We start from the raw sequence: 18,440 nt of genomic DNA, 5'->3' as shown, positions 1-18,440 counted from the left end.
ACCCCTAGTGGGCATTACCAATTTGTGGTGATGCCCTTTGGTTTGAAGAATGCACCTGCCACTTTCCAAAGGTTGGTGAATCAAGTCCTTACAGGCCTGGAAGACTATAGTGCAGCATATCTAGATGATATTGCCGTCTTTAGATCCACCTGGGAGGATCACCTGGTCCACCTGAGGAATGTTTTGGAGGCCCTACAAAAAGCAGGCCTAACTATCAAGTCTACTAAGTGCCAGATAGGGCAGAGTCAGGTTTTGTACCTGGGCCACCTTGTAGGTGGATGCCAGGTTCAACCATTGCAGAGCAAAATACAGACCATAATCGACTGGGTTGCTCTCACTAACCAGACTCAGGTGAGAGCCTTCTTAGACCTGACTGGGTATTACAGAAGATTTGTCCAGGGGTATGGATCAATAGTGACACCCCTGAATGACTTAACCTCTAAGAAAATGCCCCAAAAGGTTCAGTGGACAGTTAGCTGTCAAACGGCATTTGATGACCTGAAGCAGGTCATGTGCACTGCTCCCATTCTGCAAAGTCCTGATTACTCCAAAAAGTTCATTGTGCAAACAGATGCTTCTGAGTTGGAGGTAGGGACTGTACTGTCACAGTTGAATGATGAAGGTCAGGATTAGCCAGTAGCTTTTATTAGCAGAAGGCTGACCCCCAGAGAGAAACGTTGGTCAGCCATTGAGAGAGAGGCCTTTGCTGTGGTTTGGGCTCTGAAGAAGTTGAGGCAATACTTGTTTGGTACTCACTTCATTGTTCAGACAGACCATAAGCCCCTCTTATGGCTAAAACAAATGAAGGGTGAAAACCCCAAATTGTCCAAATAGTCCATCCCCTACAGGGAATGGACTATACAGTGGAGCATAGACCTGGGAGTAACCATGCCAATGCAGATGGACTCTCCAGATATTTCCACTTGGAACATGAAGGCTCAACTGGTCAAGGTTAGTTTAATGTCCCTGCGTTTGGGTTGGGGGGGGGGGGGGTTGTGTAGGAGAGTAGGATCTGCCTCTTATGGTTACCCCCACTTTTTGCTGGTTTCACTGTTTTTCGACCTTAGTCTGGCTGGGGCTCTGCTATTCAGGACCCCAGTCTAGCTGCTTCCTCTCTAAATTAATTCCATGCACCTTAGGTACACCACAGATTGTATTCTGAGGTGCAATTTTAAGTCCCTAGTATATTGTATACTATGTACCCAGGGCAGAGGTACCCCAGGGGCTGAAGCATGTATTATGCCACCCCTGGAAAGCCCTCCAAAATGACACCACAGGTCTGCTACTGCAGCCTGGGTAAGGTGGTGCATGCACCCCTTACAGAGATATTGGTTCACTATATCTCACCTATCACTGCACATAGAAACCTATCAGTCACCCCTATGGCAGGCCTTATCAATCCTGAAGGCAGGGTGCTTGGTTATATGTGGGAGGGTGCCCAGGCATGAGCTGAGCCCCTCTGCAGCCTTCGGAATCTATCCTCCGTGGTTGTCAGTAGTGCAGCCTGACCATATATTCTTAAGTGCATTATAACTAAACGGTAAATGGTAACTTTGGACTGGCTGCACGGAAACATGTTGTGTTTGGCATCAAACACCTTGGAATCATACCCCCACACCAGTAACTGGTGTGGGAGTATGATCCCACCCTTCTAGAGGGAGAGACATGACAGCACCGGTATACCCGTTACCAACTTAAAAGAGCCCTGGCATCACAAAATGGATGCTGCAGCCACAGACACGAGTCTGGCCTCCTGCTGCTAACCGAAACTCCAGCAGGGGAGCCCTGGACAATAGGTTTCCTGTCACAGGGAGGTGTAACCACCTCCCAGGCAGGCGTTAGTGTATTGGGGCTGGGTGGGAGCACTCCAAGAGTGCTTTGACGTCTGCACTGGGGGCACATTTGGTGTCCTTGTGCATAGTGAAGCTCAAACCGGTTGCAGGGACTACCAGCCCCTACTCTGGCGTGAAACTGGACAAAGGAAATGGGTGTAGCCACCCCTCTTTCCAAACCCTCTCATAGGTGGGTCCCCAGAGTTAGTCCAACCCCTTTCTTAGGTGTAGGTAAGGAACCCCTGGCAACAGGACTTTAGACATCCCTGGACGAAACTCGGCAACTGAATCCTGGAACTTCGACGCTCTACTCAAGATTAGAGGACTGAAGAAATCTCCCTTTGGGTCAAGGAGTGGCTCCCCTGCTTGGCAGGCACCAACAAAGCAATTGCCGGTCTGCATCTCCGAAGCTCCAAAGTATCTGTAGCCCAGGAAGAGGATTTCCAGACTTCTCAGAGGCCGCCCTGAGTCCCCAGCAAAGCTGAGACCCGCAGCCCTCGTGAGTAACGTGGAACCAGAACTCCTGGTCACCGTGCACATTTGCAAGTGCATCAGCAAGTGCATCAGCTTCTCAATGTCCCCTGAGGCTGTGCATTGGGTTACTTGTAGCCCACACCCCGAGCAGAGAATCTACCGAAGATTGTCAGCCTAGTCACACTCTCGAGGTCCCGTCGCGATCCCTGGTCCGTCGACTGGTGGGACCCTGTGAAGGCAACTCAGATTTTCCTTGGGCTTCCCTGGTTGCTCCAGACATGCTCTGAACCACCCCCGTAGGGGAGTCCCTCAGAACTTGCTGGTCTGCACCGAAGCATCTTTCTTCTTTCTGCGTGGGTTGCTGTTACCAAGGCTTTTTGTGTCTAATCCGGGCACCGACGCTGCAGCAGTCGACATCCTTCGTGGGACAGCTCGAATCCAGCTCCTGGTGGTCCTCGACGCCTCCTGGTCCTCGTGGCTGAAGAGTCAAGCTTCACCTTCTTTACCTCAAACACCCGACATCGGTGGGAATTTGTCTGTCGTGCCCCTGGTCACTGGCAAGTGACCCAGGCTCTGTCCCCTCTGCTTCCAGGAGCTTCACATCTTCGATCCAGGCTTGGATCTCTTCGGACACTTCCCGGCAGCAGCACGTCTTCGACAGCTTCCATTGAAAACAACGACGCGACCCGACACCATTTGACACCTATGCACCCGACTTCCCTGGGTGAGGTAACTTGAGTACTCCGGTGCTCCCGTGGGTTTTGACCTTAGAACTGCCTAAGTCCAAGAGGGTTTGGTCCTAGTCCCTTTTCAAGTGTTCCTAATCTTTAAAAATCTAACCGCGACTTTCTCCATAGAAGCTAACGGGACCTCGCGGCTGTGTTCTCACACTGCACACGGTCCCCGAGGGTCCCCTGTGTCACTACCTTGGGTGGTTCCTTGGAGTCCCAGCAATTCTACAGGCTCTAGGCCTTGTGTCTAGTTAAGTCATGATTCTTGTACCACTATTTTAGTATATGGTTTGGCTCGCCGCTAGGGCCTGACGTGTATTTGTGCTATTTTACTGTAATATTTGAAGTGTTACTTATGTGCTTTTATGTCTAGCCTCATAAAGAAACTAGAGGGGTGTGTTTAGTAATAAATACATATATTTTAAATATATACCTGGTGTGGTTCCCTTTCATTTGGTCATTCAAGAGATTATAGACTGGTAAAACAAGCTGCTTTACATTCCTTCAAAACTTAGCCTGAAGGTTGCTCTCCATAGCTACCACTAGGATAGCTTTCAATAACTGCTGTCTTTAACCTATCATCAATAAGGGGTTGTTTGGACTGGTGCAAGGTGCCCACTATAATTAGTGGACAGCATATACCAGGCCAGCTTCTCACAATGACTCACTTAGATAAAGAAAGCCCTAGTGATTTTGCAGGTTATTGACAGATATAGCCTCCACCTGCCAGAGACTTCCATAGAAGTGGCCATTTTTAATAACTGCTGTCTGTCTCTGCCTGTCCTTCTATTGCCTCTGACTTTAAATAAGATTCCCATTATGGAGAACTAGGATTGAAGGTAAGTAACCTTTTCCACTGATTAATTTTTCCCTCTACTGATTCCTAATCGTCGAATATACATCACTGATACATGGCACTCAAGAATATCTTTAACATCCTGCCAACGCACCAGGGCCACCTTTTATGTGACTTCATTCTTGTATTCATTTTATTTAATTTACAATTTTTGTAAAATGCTATTAACTGCCCTGTGGTTGCCTCAGAGCGCTTTATGGAAAAAAATACACATCACAAGAAATTAGTGAGCTGCATCATAGTACATATGACATAGCATCACTTTTGGGTTGAGATAGAACCTTGATAAGTTACTGGTGGTCGACTACGTCATTGAGGATTGTCCAGGGGAGAATGTGGCATTTCTTGGAGTACTTATGTAGACTAATAAAGAGCCATATGGAGAAAAATTCTACTGTGGACCAGCAAAAAAAAATCTCAACTATTTCTCTTAGAGGATAACTATAAGTAGGTGTGTAGCAAAAATGATTCTAGAAAGTGACAAAATATATGTTGGTCAGAAATATTTCAGTTATGAGACAGGGAAATGAGAGTTTTACCATATAAGAGAAATAAGGTAAAACAATGAAATTCTGCTTTCAGTAAACCAAAGTTGCTGCGCTGCCTTGTATCAAAGGGAGAGAGAAAGAAATTGCCATATCTAATAAGGTATGGTCAATTTTTTCCCTCCCAGTGATCTAGCACACTTTTAGCAGCCATGCTCCAACACACCCACACCTTTGGGCTATGGTGCAAAGGTGGGTACGTTCTCTGAAGCGTAGGTTTGTAATGGAAGGGGTCCCTTCCAGTACTAAAACTATGCTTTAAGGCTTCTTGAACTTAGTATGTGTGCTGTACAGTGCAGTATAAATGTAAAGTTGGAAAAACAGGGAGAAATTAAAAACGTTCTCTTTGTTACACCTGCCTCGAGGAGGCGTAAGACTTTGGCGCAAATACATGCCTTCCAATGTTTGTAGATAGGGATTTGCATCAAAACCCATTGGTAATTGCATGGTAATGCTCATGCACCAATCATGGAACGCCCACCCCCTATATGTATATATATATAATATATAATAACACAAAGCAGGGCATAGCGCAGCTTTGCATTACTTTGGGATCCTATCCAATGCAAATCCTCAATTGTTGTGATATTAAGGCCTAGTGACGTCTTCCTGAAAAAATCAGGGTCAGGGGTCATATTGTTCTACTTCCTGTAATGTCATTAAGGTCAAAGTGTATGGGATGTCACTTCCGCTACCCCTGGGATTTTGGTGAATTGATTCCCCCGAACCTCCTCTATTGGGTAATAGGCATAACCTGTGTGCCCCTGTACCTTTCCTTATGGTACTTGACGTTTCTACCTCTCTTAAAGACAAATCATGTTTACTTTAAGGAAGTGTCAGGGGTGCTGTATCAATTGTCACTACAAGAGCATGATGAGATACCAGTGGAGTGCACTTCCTTAAAGGAGAAATGTCAGTAGTCTGTATGCTAACAACGTTAACATCCAAATAAAAGCTCTATTGCTTCACTAATGTGTGGTGAGAAGACCAAGTAGCCACCTGGCAAGTCATTGGCAAAATCCCCTGATGGAATGAGCAGTTATTTCTTTTGACAGAATTTTTTGTCTTCATTTAGCATTCCCTGATCCTTAACTTTGTCCCCCCTCTTAAAATGTTCTCTTTTGCAGCAGCCACACCATTGGCAGGACTCCTTGAGTGCCAAAAGCTGTCTGTCCATGACTAATCTGGAGCACGCTTTGTTTCCAGTCTGTGCATCCTCTTCTTTTTAGAAGGTTTTGAGGCAGAAAAGAGAAAGTTGGTCATTCAGTCGATTGGTTCAAATGAAATTCTATTCACCTTAGAAAGGAATTAATGTATGAGCTGTAAAAGCACCTTCTCTTTTGGGAGCACCTTTTAAGGCAAATGCGTTCAGTCATCCCAGTGCTTTCGAAATCTTGAAACCAGGATGTGTAAAAAAGAAATGAAGGGTGCTTCTTTTGTATTTTTGCAAAGTGTTTTGCTACATTGTAGATTTTTCCTTTGAAACAGCTTCCTTCATCTTCTTCTCCCCCGTCTTTTCTGCTGCTCAGGTGTTTGATGAACTCTTGCTCGATGCAGACTTCAGCGTAAACGCTGGTAGCTGGATGTGGCTGTCCTGCAGTGCTTTCTTTCAGCAGTTCTTCCACTGCTACTGTCCTGTGGGATTTGGGCGACGGACAGACCCCAGCGGAGATTTCATCAGGTAAGAGGATGCTAGAGTGTGCTTCCGAGCAGAGAAAGTGAGATTCCAACACTAGCAATTATTGGCAGCAAAACATACATTGATAAAATTGAGGACTCTTTGCTATTGAAATTGGATGGGATATACTCAACAAGCCATGTTTTTGTGAATCTGTATCTTGAATTTACTGGCTTGCATCTCACAGCAAAATGACTTGTATAATAATCTAAGACTTGTATTTCGAATGAGGCTGCACGCATTAATAGATGTGTAAATACATAGGTAAGTAAGCCTCTTTAGTCCTTTGTACTGGATAACCAAGGCACCAGGCGATACAAAAATGGCGTAGTAGCACATCCAGAGTTTAGACTACAGCCCCTAAAGTGGGAGGCTGCTCTGTTCCTAAGATCCATCTCTTCTTTCTTAATAAGTTTACTTTAAGTTTAAGGGCCAGTGATGGCACATATGCGCCTAGCCCCTGTTACAAATCCACTTTTGTACCACTTTGTTTGCCATAAGTTGGCAGGGTATGCTCAGACGTGAGTCCCTTGCTCACTTTGCCACTGGATTCAAGCAAGCCTGGCTGAAGACGGCTGAAATGCCAGAAACCGGTCCTAGGAAGCTTGTTTCCGGTCCAGGGAAGGCATGGCTTGGCAGTTCGGGCTGGACTGTTCCCATGAGGCACAGAGTCAGACTGATTTGCATATGGTCATGTTTGAACTGGGGTGGCAGAGTGGGCTAAAGAACGGTGATGGATCAAATCCAGATCTGTTGACTGGGTGTGAGTGTTTAATTGGTTCTGATGCTCCGTCCATCACCATCCCCTTTTGTACCACTTTGTTTGCCATAAGTTGGCAGGGTATGCTCAGACGTGAGTCCCTTGCTCACTTTGCCACTGGATTCAAGCAAGCCTGGCTGAAGACAGCTGAAATGCCAGAAACTGGTCCTAGGAAGCTTGTTTCCAGTCCAGGGAAGGCATGGCTTGGCAGTTCGGGCTGGACTGTTCCCATGAGGCACAGGGTCAGACTGATTTGCATATGGTCATTTCTGAACTGGGGTGGCAGAGTGGGCTAAAGAACGGTGATGGATCAAACCCAGATCTGTTGACTGGGTGTGAGTGTTTGATTGGTTCTGATGCTCCGTCCATCACCACCCCCTTTTGTACCACTTTGTTTGCCATAAGTTGGCAGGGTATGCTCAGACGTGAGTCCCTTGCTCACTTTGCCACTGGATTCAAGCAAGCCTGGCTGAAGACGGCTGAAATGCCAGAAACCGGTCCTAGGAAGCTTGTTTCCGGTCCAGGGAAGGCATGGCTTGGCAGTTCGGGCTGGACTGTTCCCATGAGGCACAGGGTCAGACTGATTTGCATATGGTCATGTCTGAACTGGGGTGGCAGAGTGGACTAAAGAACGGTGATGGATCAAACCCAGATCTGTTGACTGGGTGTGAGTGTTTGATTGGTTCTGATGCTCCGTCCATCACCACCCCCTTTTGTACCACTTTGTTTGCCATAAGTTGGCAGGGTATGCTCAGACGTGAGTCCCTTGCTCACTTTGCCACTAGATTCAAGCAAGCCTGGCTGAAGACGGCTGAAATGCCAGAAACCGGTCCTAGGAAGCTTATTTCCGGTCCAGGGAAGGCATGGCTTGGCAGTTCGGGCTGGACTGTTCCCATGAGGCACAGGGTCAGACTTATTTGCATATGGTCATATCTGAACTGGGGTGGCAGAGTGGGCTAAAGAACGGTGATCGATCAAACCCAGATCTGTTGACTGGGTGTGAGTGTTTGATTGGTTCTGATGCTCCGTCCATCACCACCCCCTTTTGTACCACTTTGTTTGCCATAAGTTGGCAGGGTATGCTCAGACGTGAGTCCCTTGCTCACTTTGCCACTGGATTCAAGCAAGCCTGGCTGAAGACGGCTGAAATGCCAGAAACCGGTCCTAGGAAGCTTGTTTCTGGTCCAGGGAAGGCATGGCTTGGCAGTTCGGGCTGGACTGTTCCCATGAGGCACAGGGTCAGACTGATTTGCATATGGTCATGTCTGAACTGGGGTGGCAGAGTGGGCTAAAGAACGGTGATGGATCAAACCCAGATCTGTTGACTGGGTGTGAGTGTTTGATTGGTTCTGATGCTCCATCCATCACCACCCCCTTTTGTACCACAAATCCACGTGAAGCATGTTTCACACAGACTAATTTGATGTGCTTATAAACTGCCATGCAGCTTCCTGTTAACTCGGCGCTTAGTGGATGAGGGTGCGGATGCACCTTGCTTGGGAAATATGGCCCTCTGCTTAGTAATTGGTTTCTGGCACAGTAGGGCTAGAGATGGTGTTGATTCATACCTGTGATGAATTTGTGTGCATAACGTACAACCATAGCTAAAAGCATGCTTTCTTCAATTTGATGGAAAGATCTGCTGAGCACCAGCATCTCTACTGTTGGAAGAAGAGATATGCATCTAAACTAGTAAAGATGAGTCTCAACTTTTATCTTGAAGCAAGGCTATGTTTGGTTGAGGGGTCATATAAATGAGCAAAAACAAGCTGTTTTGGAGAGCAGTGTTTTAGGGGCTTCTTTTCTCTTGCTTTGCTAAACGGACAGTGCACCTTACAGCCTGCTTTAACAAGGTGCTTAGTGTGAAAGAGTTGGCAATGACTTGTATCAATTATAGATGTGTTTGTAAGAGAGGAACAAGCCTGTCCCCTGGAGAAATGTGGACGAGATAAAATGTTTTTATCTCCATTAGGACCTTAGGAGTTCTGCCCCACAGGCTATTTGTTCACTGCCTAATAAGAAGATTAAGGGCTTTATTTAGAGTTCAGAGTTGATGGAAGGTCCTGAGAATGAACCTGTGGAATTTCCTACACAATAGCATGGTGGAGGGAAATCAGCCAGTGTATTATCCTCCGGATTTAGCCCTTCTTCACAAATTAAAGATTTTTTCATTACCAATACACTCTAAATCAGGCACCAAAATAGTTACTAACTGAGTTCTTGAAATACATGAAGAGGCCTGACGGACAACCAACTTTTCCAAGGGAGAAGCTAGGGATTCTTTGTTGTTTATCAGATCTCTTGGGCCTTTTAACCCCACTTGTAAAAATTGTTTTAACAACGTATGTCTGCACTTGGATTGCATAATGTTTAGCCTCCTCTGTCCTCAATGAAAGTGCAGAGCTATCCTTCTACTCTTTTGTGATAAATGAATTAAGTGTGTATGGAGGGCTTGCAACAGGTGTATTTTTTTGCAGAATCTTTGGCAAGCCACATTTGTGAGGCCCAGAGTGAAGCACAACACTATATCTCCTGTTGGGTAGAAACGTTGAGTTACTTTGGTATTACTTGAACTGAGTTATGAGTGAACAATAATGCTGGCAGTGATGTAATTGATGTGAGTGATGTGACGCCCTCGTCAATGACTTTCCCATTAAGACCCATGGGACAGGCCTCGATGACCATGACAAAGAGACCTTAATTGATGGCAACCCTGTTGACGACCAAGCCCTTGTCAACAAAGACAGCTCCATCGGCAACCAGACCATTATTGATGACAACACCATCAACCACCACCTCAAGGAGGTCTATAAATGTGACTGTAAGTCTCTGAATTTGAGGAAAAGGACTTAGATGAAGAGGAAGTCCACCAGGATTATGAGCATCGCTGCAGACCTTTGATGCTGACAGCTCTCCTCAGTCTTGTCGATGTTGCCATTCTTATACGTAACCAGAGGTCATGCAGACGCATTTTGCATTTTTTACAGTTTTTCAGTAGATGATCGATACCTTTTAAAGATTACTTCCTCAATAGCCTGCCAGGCACCTACAACTATTGTGTCCTCAGCTCCAACCATACATACTCCACCACTGCCTCCACTTCTACCACCTATGCCTCCTCTACATCCTCCATCTCCGTTACCCCTTATGTTATGAGAGACACTTCCTAGAGTTGTCTACCACTCCCACTGCTGCTACCCACATAGGCAATAGTGAATTGGATGCCTATATCTTACCCATTGAGGGTGATAAAGCACCCGTTCAACCATAATTACTTCCAAAAACATAGACTACTTTCATACTCTAATGGGGTCGGTGGCTTAGAGATTCAATTTCTCAATGGCTTTGGGGGAGCAGCAATGCTTCTTTTATGAAAATACTAGATTTTGTTTTGTCAGAAGACATCAATCAAGGCTGCCTTGGCAATCTCGGGCTGTTATGACTGCCAGATGAGACATAGTATGTTGCCACTGATCAACCTCCTCCCTAAAGACAAGAGAGAGAGTACAAAGGCAATTGGCATGGAAGGAGAACAAACCTCTGTAGCCATAATCGATGCGTCAGTAGATGTATCCAATGTAGGTTTCCACCAGCTGGCAGGAGCAACTGCTTTAAGAAGGCAAGGACTGGTGAGGTCGATAGCTTTCCAACCAGCGGTGCAAGCAAAAATTATGGTTATGCTATTTGATGGACTCACTCTAATTTAGAAACACGTTGACGATGATCTACAAAACATTAAATATGCTGCTGACATAGCCGACCTCATTTTAAGCCAGGATATTGACATTATTATACTAACAGAATCATGGCTATCTGACTCTTCCTCTCCTTGCCTAGATATATTAGTCACCCCGAACTATTGCATTATGAGACTAGACAGACCAATAAAAAAGGGAGGAGGCATTGATTGTATATATAGATCTGACTTTGCCTTCACGAAAATAAAATCAGACCCTCTTGAATCATGTAAGTATCCTGGTATGTCATTAAGATCCACCGATAATCAAACGTGCAAACTTCATACATTCTACCACCCCCCAGGCAAAAACACCAGATTCGTAGACCAGCTGATAGAAATCATCAAAGCAAACTCGACCTCTCATTCCAATGATATTTTCTTAGGAGACCTCAATCTTGATTGGGAGGATCAGTTTGACAATCAGATCAACATACTCAAAGCCTTCCTTGAAAATCTTCGCTGGTCCAAGAATGTCTTCTACCAACCCACTCCAAAGGCTCTACCTTAGACTGGATCAAAGCTAAAGAAAAAGTTATAGATAATATTAAAATCACCCCATGCGACTGGTCTGATCATCACATCATTACCTTCCAAATACCCTTCACAAAACAAAAAGCTTTCTCACAAGCAAAAAAAACCTGAAAATAGGTTCGGGACACCCGAGGGCTCAATATGGATACTGTCGCAGCACGCTGTGAGATAGAATTGCAACCTCCTAATAATATGGTGGACGTCAGTAACCTCACAGAGTATTACAATAATACAATGTTGAGTATTATTGAGGACATAGCCCCGCTAAAATTCAAAAGGATTCCTGACAAAGACAAAAACCCTTGGCTTAATGGTGACCTCAACGAAGAAAGACGGTCACTCAGATTCACAGAGCGGAAATGGCGACAACACCCTTCCTCACCCCATCTATTACAACTAAAACTGGCCAGGAAAGTATACAATAAAAGCATTCTAAACTCAAAAAAAGACTTCTTCAGGAAAGAATTGGACAATGCAAAAAATAGACAGAGGAAACTATTCGATCTGCTAAAAGAGCAATCTAATGAAACGGCCAAATCTGCAACAACTGCTACTAATTCAAAAATATACGCAGCGAAGACTTCTCCTCCTTCTTCACAGCCAAAGTCAAATCGATGGAGGAGGAGCTCAAAAAAGCAGCTGAAGGCCCCGATATCTCTAAGAGCACCCCAGATGAGTTTCAACTTCAACCAGACCGGGAAATGCCTAAAAATAAGGCTGGATGGTCTGAATTCAAGTCTTTCAGCGACCAAGACATTGCAAAGATCATCTCGACCATTAAACCAAACAATCACTACAACAATCCTTTACCTGCAAAGTGTTGGTCTACAATAAACCAACTGCTCATCCCCTCATGGACAAAGATCATCAACGCTTCACTGGCACAAGGCTCAATACTGGACTGCCTAAAAACAGTGCAAGTCACCCCAATCTTAAAAAACCCAAGAGAGAACCCCTCTGACCCCAACAATTTCAGACCAGTAACTAAAATTCCCATGCTAGCCAAAGTCCTGGAAAAATGCGTACAACAACAATTGAGCGAGCCATCATATCTCGGAATTCAATCTGATGAATGACTTCCAATCAGGATTCAGACCAAACCATAGTACTGAAACAGTGATCCTGCACATCGTGGATGACGCTCTACTTGCCCTCGACCCCAATGAAACTTGTCTCCTAATCCTGCTCGACCTCACTTCGGCATTCGACATAATTAACCATGCCCAAATACTAGATTGAATGGAAAATAGGATGGGATTAGAGGGCACAGTCCTAAAATGGTTTAGATCATTCTTAGAGAATAGAACGCAAAAATTCACAGTCAACCAAACATTATCAGCTTCGTCCATAAGTGAGATCGGAGTTCCTCAGGGCTCATTACTATCCCCGGCACTATTCAATTTGTACGTAGAGCCACTCACAGAAACCTTACAACGAGCAAACACCTCTTTCCACATGTACACAGATGACACACAGTTGTACATCAAGATTACATTGACGAAAGAGATAGATATCATGAACCAAGCACTAAGAGTACCATCCATTGGCTAACCAGTAATCACTTAAAGCTTACCCCTCATAATACCGAATTCCTGCTGATTTCCCCCCAGAAAAGCGCTACGAACATTCTAGAGTGAACCAAGCTGATCACAGCAATAAACTATACTCTGAGGATTATTTATTCTTTCAAATCCCTGGGAATTATACGAGACAAAAACCTGGATATGATTTCGCATATCAACACAATGGCAAAAAATGCCCGGTTCCATTTTTTAAGCTACCTCAGAAAATTGAAACCCTTCTTAAATAAGGCAAACCTCAAAACAGCAGTTCAAGCACTAGTAATTTCAAGGATCGAGTACGGCTGCACAACCCTAGCTGGTCTCTACAAGATTTCAACAGCCCCACTAAAAGCCTGTCTCAATTAGGCCACAAGACTCATAACTGACTCCAGGAAATTCTACCACATCACCCCTCATCTGCAAGAACTCAACTGGCTGCCTTATGAAGCAAGAATACAACAAACAATGGCTTGTATTACCCACAAAGCGATACACTACAAAACACCAGGGTACCTAGCCCAGAAAACACCAGGGTACCTAGCCCAGAAAATCACACTATCAGGAGGTTGCCGTGTCTCCCGGAGTCAGGGAGGGCTACTACCGAAACCGGCCCGATTCCGTAAGAAAATAACTTATGACCGAGCTTTCTCTGGGGCAGCGCCTAGAATTTGGAACACTCTCCCCCCCTAACATTAGAAAGATTTTGTTAATCTCTGCTTTGAAAAATGAAGCCAAATATTTTTAAATGAGTAAAATCGGAGCAGACTTGACATTATCATTGATGTAACATGATCATACGTATGCTACCTCTCATCGAACATTAACCTCTTTGGGGTACTGTATATATGTTTTATTTTAGGCTTTAATGTTGTGTACAAAATCACTTGTATAACTACTGTTGACTTGGTAACAAAATTGTTTTTAGATATGTGAATGTAAAGTGCTCTGATACCCCACTCAGGGTCATGTATGCACTATATAAAACACTAAAAATAAAATTGAAATAAAATAAATTAAAACAGACACTGGCACTGCAAAATTCAATGGCATTCTGCTGTATCGCTGTTCCGGCACGGCCGCTTTCTATGGCTCATGAAGATCCTAAGCATACAGAGGAGGTTTCAGTCAATATAGAGGTGAAGGCCAAGCATATTACACCCCACAGCAATTGAGATATGACTGGGAAATACATCCAGCAGAAGTCAAAGACAAGGACATGGCAGATCTTCGACGGAAGATGAGTGTGACTCATTTGCTCTTCCAAGACAAATAAAAGAGCACTTGACTCTTCACAGCTGCCCAGTCTGCAGCTGCCCTCACACCCACAAGTCTCCATTTCAGCAGGTCGGGAGAGAATTTTCCTTTTTGTCTCCGCATACGAGTCCATAACATCGGACCAGTGGCTGTGGCAGATTGTATACTAGGACATACACTGGAGTTTGTACTGAAACCACCTGTCTGCCAACCTAACAGGAGCATAATCCTCTCTTGAGGGAGATGCAACTGAAAATTCTCCTCCTTTAGTGATAGGAAGATTCTTTTTGAGCAAAAAGAAAATAGGACAGTGGAGACCTATTCTAGACCTCATGGAGCTGAACAAGTTCCTGGAAAAAAACTGACTTTTTCGCATGGTAACACTCCAAGAAGTCTTTCTAATACATCAGGAAGGAAATTGCATGGCTTCCCTGGATCTTTTCAGTGAGGGCAGAATTATCAATTCAAGGCCTCAAATCAGCACCACAAATGTTCACCAAGTGCCCAGTTCCAGTTGTTTCCTTCCTCAGACAACAGGGTATACACATATTTGAGTGACTGGCTCATCATGGCACCATTTGATGAAGAGGCAAAGGCTTCTTCGGTTGCATCAATCTGTTTCATAGATGGGTACTGACACTAAACATCAACAAGTCCTCTATGTAACTAGTGACAACACTTCAGTTCTTGAGAACGATACTGGACATGCAGCTAGGAAAGGTGTTTTCCTCGGAGGACAAAGTGATAAAGCTCCAAGCCATGGTGAAGAACTACTCTGCAAGCAATCAGTCACGATCAGGCAATACAAATCTCTGCTGGGCCTGATGTCATTCTGCATAGGCCTTATACCCTTTTGCAGGCTACGGATGAGACCCATTCAACAACAAGAACTGGAAAAAAAAGGGAAGCATACAGGCAGCTCATGGGACAACATTGGCCAAGTCACCAGACAGCAGAAACAGGTGATGCTATGCTGGAGGTTCCCCACAAACCTCAACGCAGACCTACATTCCATCCCTGACCTAATAGTACTAACAACGGATGCACCACTGAAGGGCTGGGAAACTCGCATGCAGGAACTGTCAACAAGAGGCCTGGGACAGGCACAGAAACGATGCTTATATCAGTATCGTGGAGTTTCATGCATAAGACTGAGCATACAATCTTTTCCGGGAGCTAGAGCGTCCCCTGCCCAGCTTTGTGCTTTTTACGAAGCCCTCCACTCTATCTTTGGGCAACACGGCTCCACCATCGTGTCTTCGGGCCCCACAAACTCGGCTGGCGGCTCTAGGCCTTCGATGCTGGCAGCTTCGGCCTCAGCACTGCAGGGCCCCCAGGAATCCAGGCCTGGATCTGTAACGGTGCCAGTCGACCTCACGGCACCTTCTCCGGCACCGATTCCCTGACAACGCCTCTGCCACCTCTGATGCGGTCGTGTCCCCGGCCAGCGTCGACCTTGGCCTCCCCTCGTCTTGGACACGGAGCAGAACCGGCGTCGACAGATGCCGGTACCGGCGTCGACTGATGCCGGTACCGGCGTCGACTGATGCCGGTACCGGCGTCGACTGATGCTGGTACCAGCGCCCACCGGTACTTTTGTAGCACTTTTCTCCGCTGGCGTTCCCTAATGCCCTGAGTGGCAGCCAGAGGAAGGTGAGGAGGACTGGGAGGGGTCTGTTGGCCCTTTGGCAGACTAGGTGGAGGAGCCGGACTGGAGGGAGGAGTTAGGGGAAGCCAGTGGTCTGGATACCTACCCAGACCTTGGCATGCTTTCTCCCCCTACTGTAGCCATGGAGGAGGGATCCTCCTATTCTGTGGTGTTGCGTAGGGAGGCTGATACCTGGGGCCTTGAGCATCCTATGGTGGCAGTCAGAATGAATCTCCTGCTGCCGTTCAATGAGGCCTTCACAGACATCCTTCTAGGCACTTGGTCCAGGCCTAGCACAGGAGCTCCTGTGGACAGGATGGTTGCCCGACGCCACCGCCCGGGCACGGGCGACCCCATTTTCCTCTCCCAACACCCTACCCCCAAGAGCTTGGTGGTCCAATCCTCAACATTCAAAGGCGCGTTCCCTTCTGCTTCCCCAGACAGGGAATCCAAGAAGCTGGACCATCTTGGTAAGAAGATGTTTTCGTCCGCCAGCTTAGGACTGCGGTCAGTGAACACCGCATGTCTCTTGGGCCGGTACACCCACTCTGTGTTGGATACAGTTGCGCAGGTGTTGCCACAGTGCCTGCAGGAGACCCGGGTCACACTCTCCCGTGCAGTTGCAGAGGGGAGAGATGCAGCAAAGTTTGCCATCCGCTGTGGGCTGGACAACGCCAACTCGCTGAGTAGAACGATTTCTACATCAGTAGCCTTGAGATGCTACGCCTGGCTGAGATCCACTGGCTTTGCTGGGGATTTCCAATCGACTCTTTTGGACATGCCCTTTGATGGAAATCGTCTGTTTGGCGACAAGGCAGACCATGGCTTGAGCGCTTCAAGGATTCTAGAGCTACGGCCAGATCCTTGGGCCTCACTGCCACCTCTCGTCCTCTGCAGTCTGCCTTTTGCCCCTTTCCTGGCTACGGAAGGGTTGAACCTACCACGTTCCACCCAGGGCCACAGGACGGCGCAAGCTACCCAGCCTCTGTGGGGCCTTGGACGTGGGACCCATCGCCGTGGGTGTGGGTGCCAGCAGGCGGGCCAGTCCACCAGTCCCTCTGCAGCAGCCTCAAAGCCCTCCTAGTCAGACATTTCAGAGCCACCAGTTGCCAGTAGGTGGAAGGATCCGCCATCACCTCCCCCACTGGCACAACATCATGTCGGACTGGTGGGTTTTGCAGATAGTCCGAAGGGGCTACTCTCTCCCCTTCGAGACTACACCTCCCTCCATGCCACCAACACTCCATCGCATATCGGAGGATCACTTGGCCCTTCTCCGTCAAGAAGTTATGGCTCTCTTGGCCAATGAAGCTATCGAGTGAGTCCCTGTCCCGGAAGTGGGTTCTGGTTGTTACTCCCACTACTTCCTGGTGCCCAAGAAGGACAAGGCCTGCGTCCTATCTTGGATCTCAGGGACGTCAACCGCTTTCTCCGGAAGGAGAAGTTCAAAATGTTGACATTATCTCAGGTCCTTTCTGCCCTAGACCCTGGAGACTGGATGGTAGCGGTGGACTTGCAGGATGCTTATTTGCACATCCCCGTCTTGCCAGCCCAAAGGTGCATTACCTACAGTTCACGGTAGGCCACGAGGTTTCAGTTTACCATGCTCCCTTTCGGCCTTTTCAGCGCTCCTCGTGTGTTCACGAAAGTGATGGCGGTTGTCGTAGCTCACCTGTGCAAATCAGGGGTTCCAGTCTTCCCCTATCTCGACGGCTGGCTGCTGAAAGGCGGGCTTGCCCCAGGCTGTTGACTCCCATCTCCAGACTACGGCGGACCTCCTGTATTCGCTGAGGTTCACTATCAATGTGCCGAAGTCACACCTGATTCCCTCTCAGAAGCTCGTTTTCATCAGAGCAGTTCTGGATACAGCGCAGTTTCGGGCTTATCCTCCCGAGCAGCGAGTCCGGGATATTCGGGCTAAGATACCGATGTTTCAGCCTCTATCCCGGATTTTGGGGAGAATGACTCTGAGACTGCTGGGCCTCATGGCCTCCTGCATTCTGCTGGTGGATCATGCCATGTGGGATATGCGGACTCTGCCATGGGACCTGAAGTTCCAGTGTGTGCAGCATCAGGGGACTCATTCCGATGTCCTCCAGATCTCGGAGGGCACTGCACACCAATTGCAGTGGTGGCTAACGAACCAGGATTGGGTCAACGGCAGATCCCTCTCCCTTCCTCAACCGGACTTCATGTTGGTGACAGATGCGTCACTTCTGGGATGGCGGCCAACTTGGAGAGGCGGAGATAAGAGCCTCTGGTCTCTGGCAGAGTCCAGGCTCCACATCAACCTTCTGGAGCTCCGTGCGATCCATCTTGCACTGAAAGCATTCCTTCCTTCTGTCAAAGGACGAGTAGTGCAGGTGTTCATGGACAACACCACCGCCATACTGCAACAAACAGGGTGGGGTGTGGTCGTGGACCCTAAGTCAAGAGGCTCTACACCTTGTCCTCTCAGACTCTTAACCTTAAAACTTGCTTTTCTGGTTGGCATCACCTCTGCTCGCAGAGTGAGTGAACTTCAGGCTCTTTCTTCTAAACCTCCTTTCCTTGCTGTTCATCCGGACAAGGTTGTCCTTCAAACTAGACCTTCTTTTCTTCGCAAAGTGGTTACCTCTTTCCACATAGGACAGACCATCACTTTTGCCCACCTTCTTCCCACCCGCATCCTTCTAAAGAGGAGGAGAGGCTCCACCATCTGGATCCAAAACGTGCGCTATCATTTTATCTGGATAGCACAAAATAATTACGGGTGGATGATCAGCTCTTTGTTGGCTATGTGGGCACCAAGAAAGGTCGGGCTGTACAAAAACGAACCATCTCACGATGG

At 46.9% G+C, this 18,440-nt stretch overlaps 1 protein-coding gene across 1 annotated transcript in view; it reads left to right on the top strand.

Moving 5' to 3' along the window:
- Positions 1 to 18,440, top strand: part of CRY2 (cryptochrome circadian regulator 2) — a 499,904-nt gene that overhangs the window by 348,845 nt on the left and 132,619 nt on the right. The window contains exon 8 of the mRNA XM_085646709.1: positions 5,968 to 6,119. Within this exon, the coding sequence (XP_085502835.1) occupies positions 5,968 to 6,119 (152 nt within the window). The remainder of the gene's footprint in view (positions 1 to 5,967; positions 6,120 to 18,440) is intronic.

Source organism: Triturus cristatus, chromosome 3_1, assembly GCF_964204655.1.
Source record: "Triturus cristatus chromosome 3_1, aTriCri1.1, whole genome shotgun sequence".
NCBI lineage: Eukaryota > Metazoa > Chordata > Amphibia > Caudata > Salamandridae > Triturus > Triturus cristatus.
The sequence above is the reverse complement of the archived record's forward strand: the minus strand, read 5'-3'. Positions and strand labels throughout refer to the sequence as shown.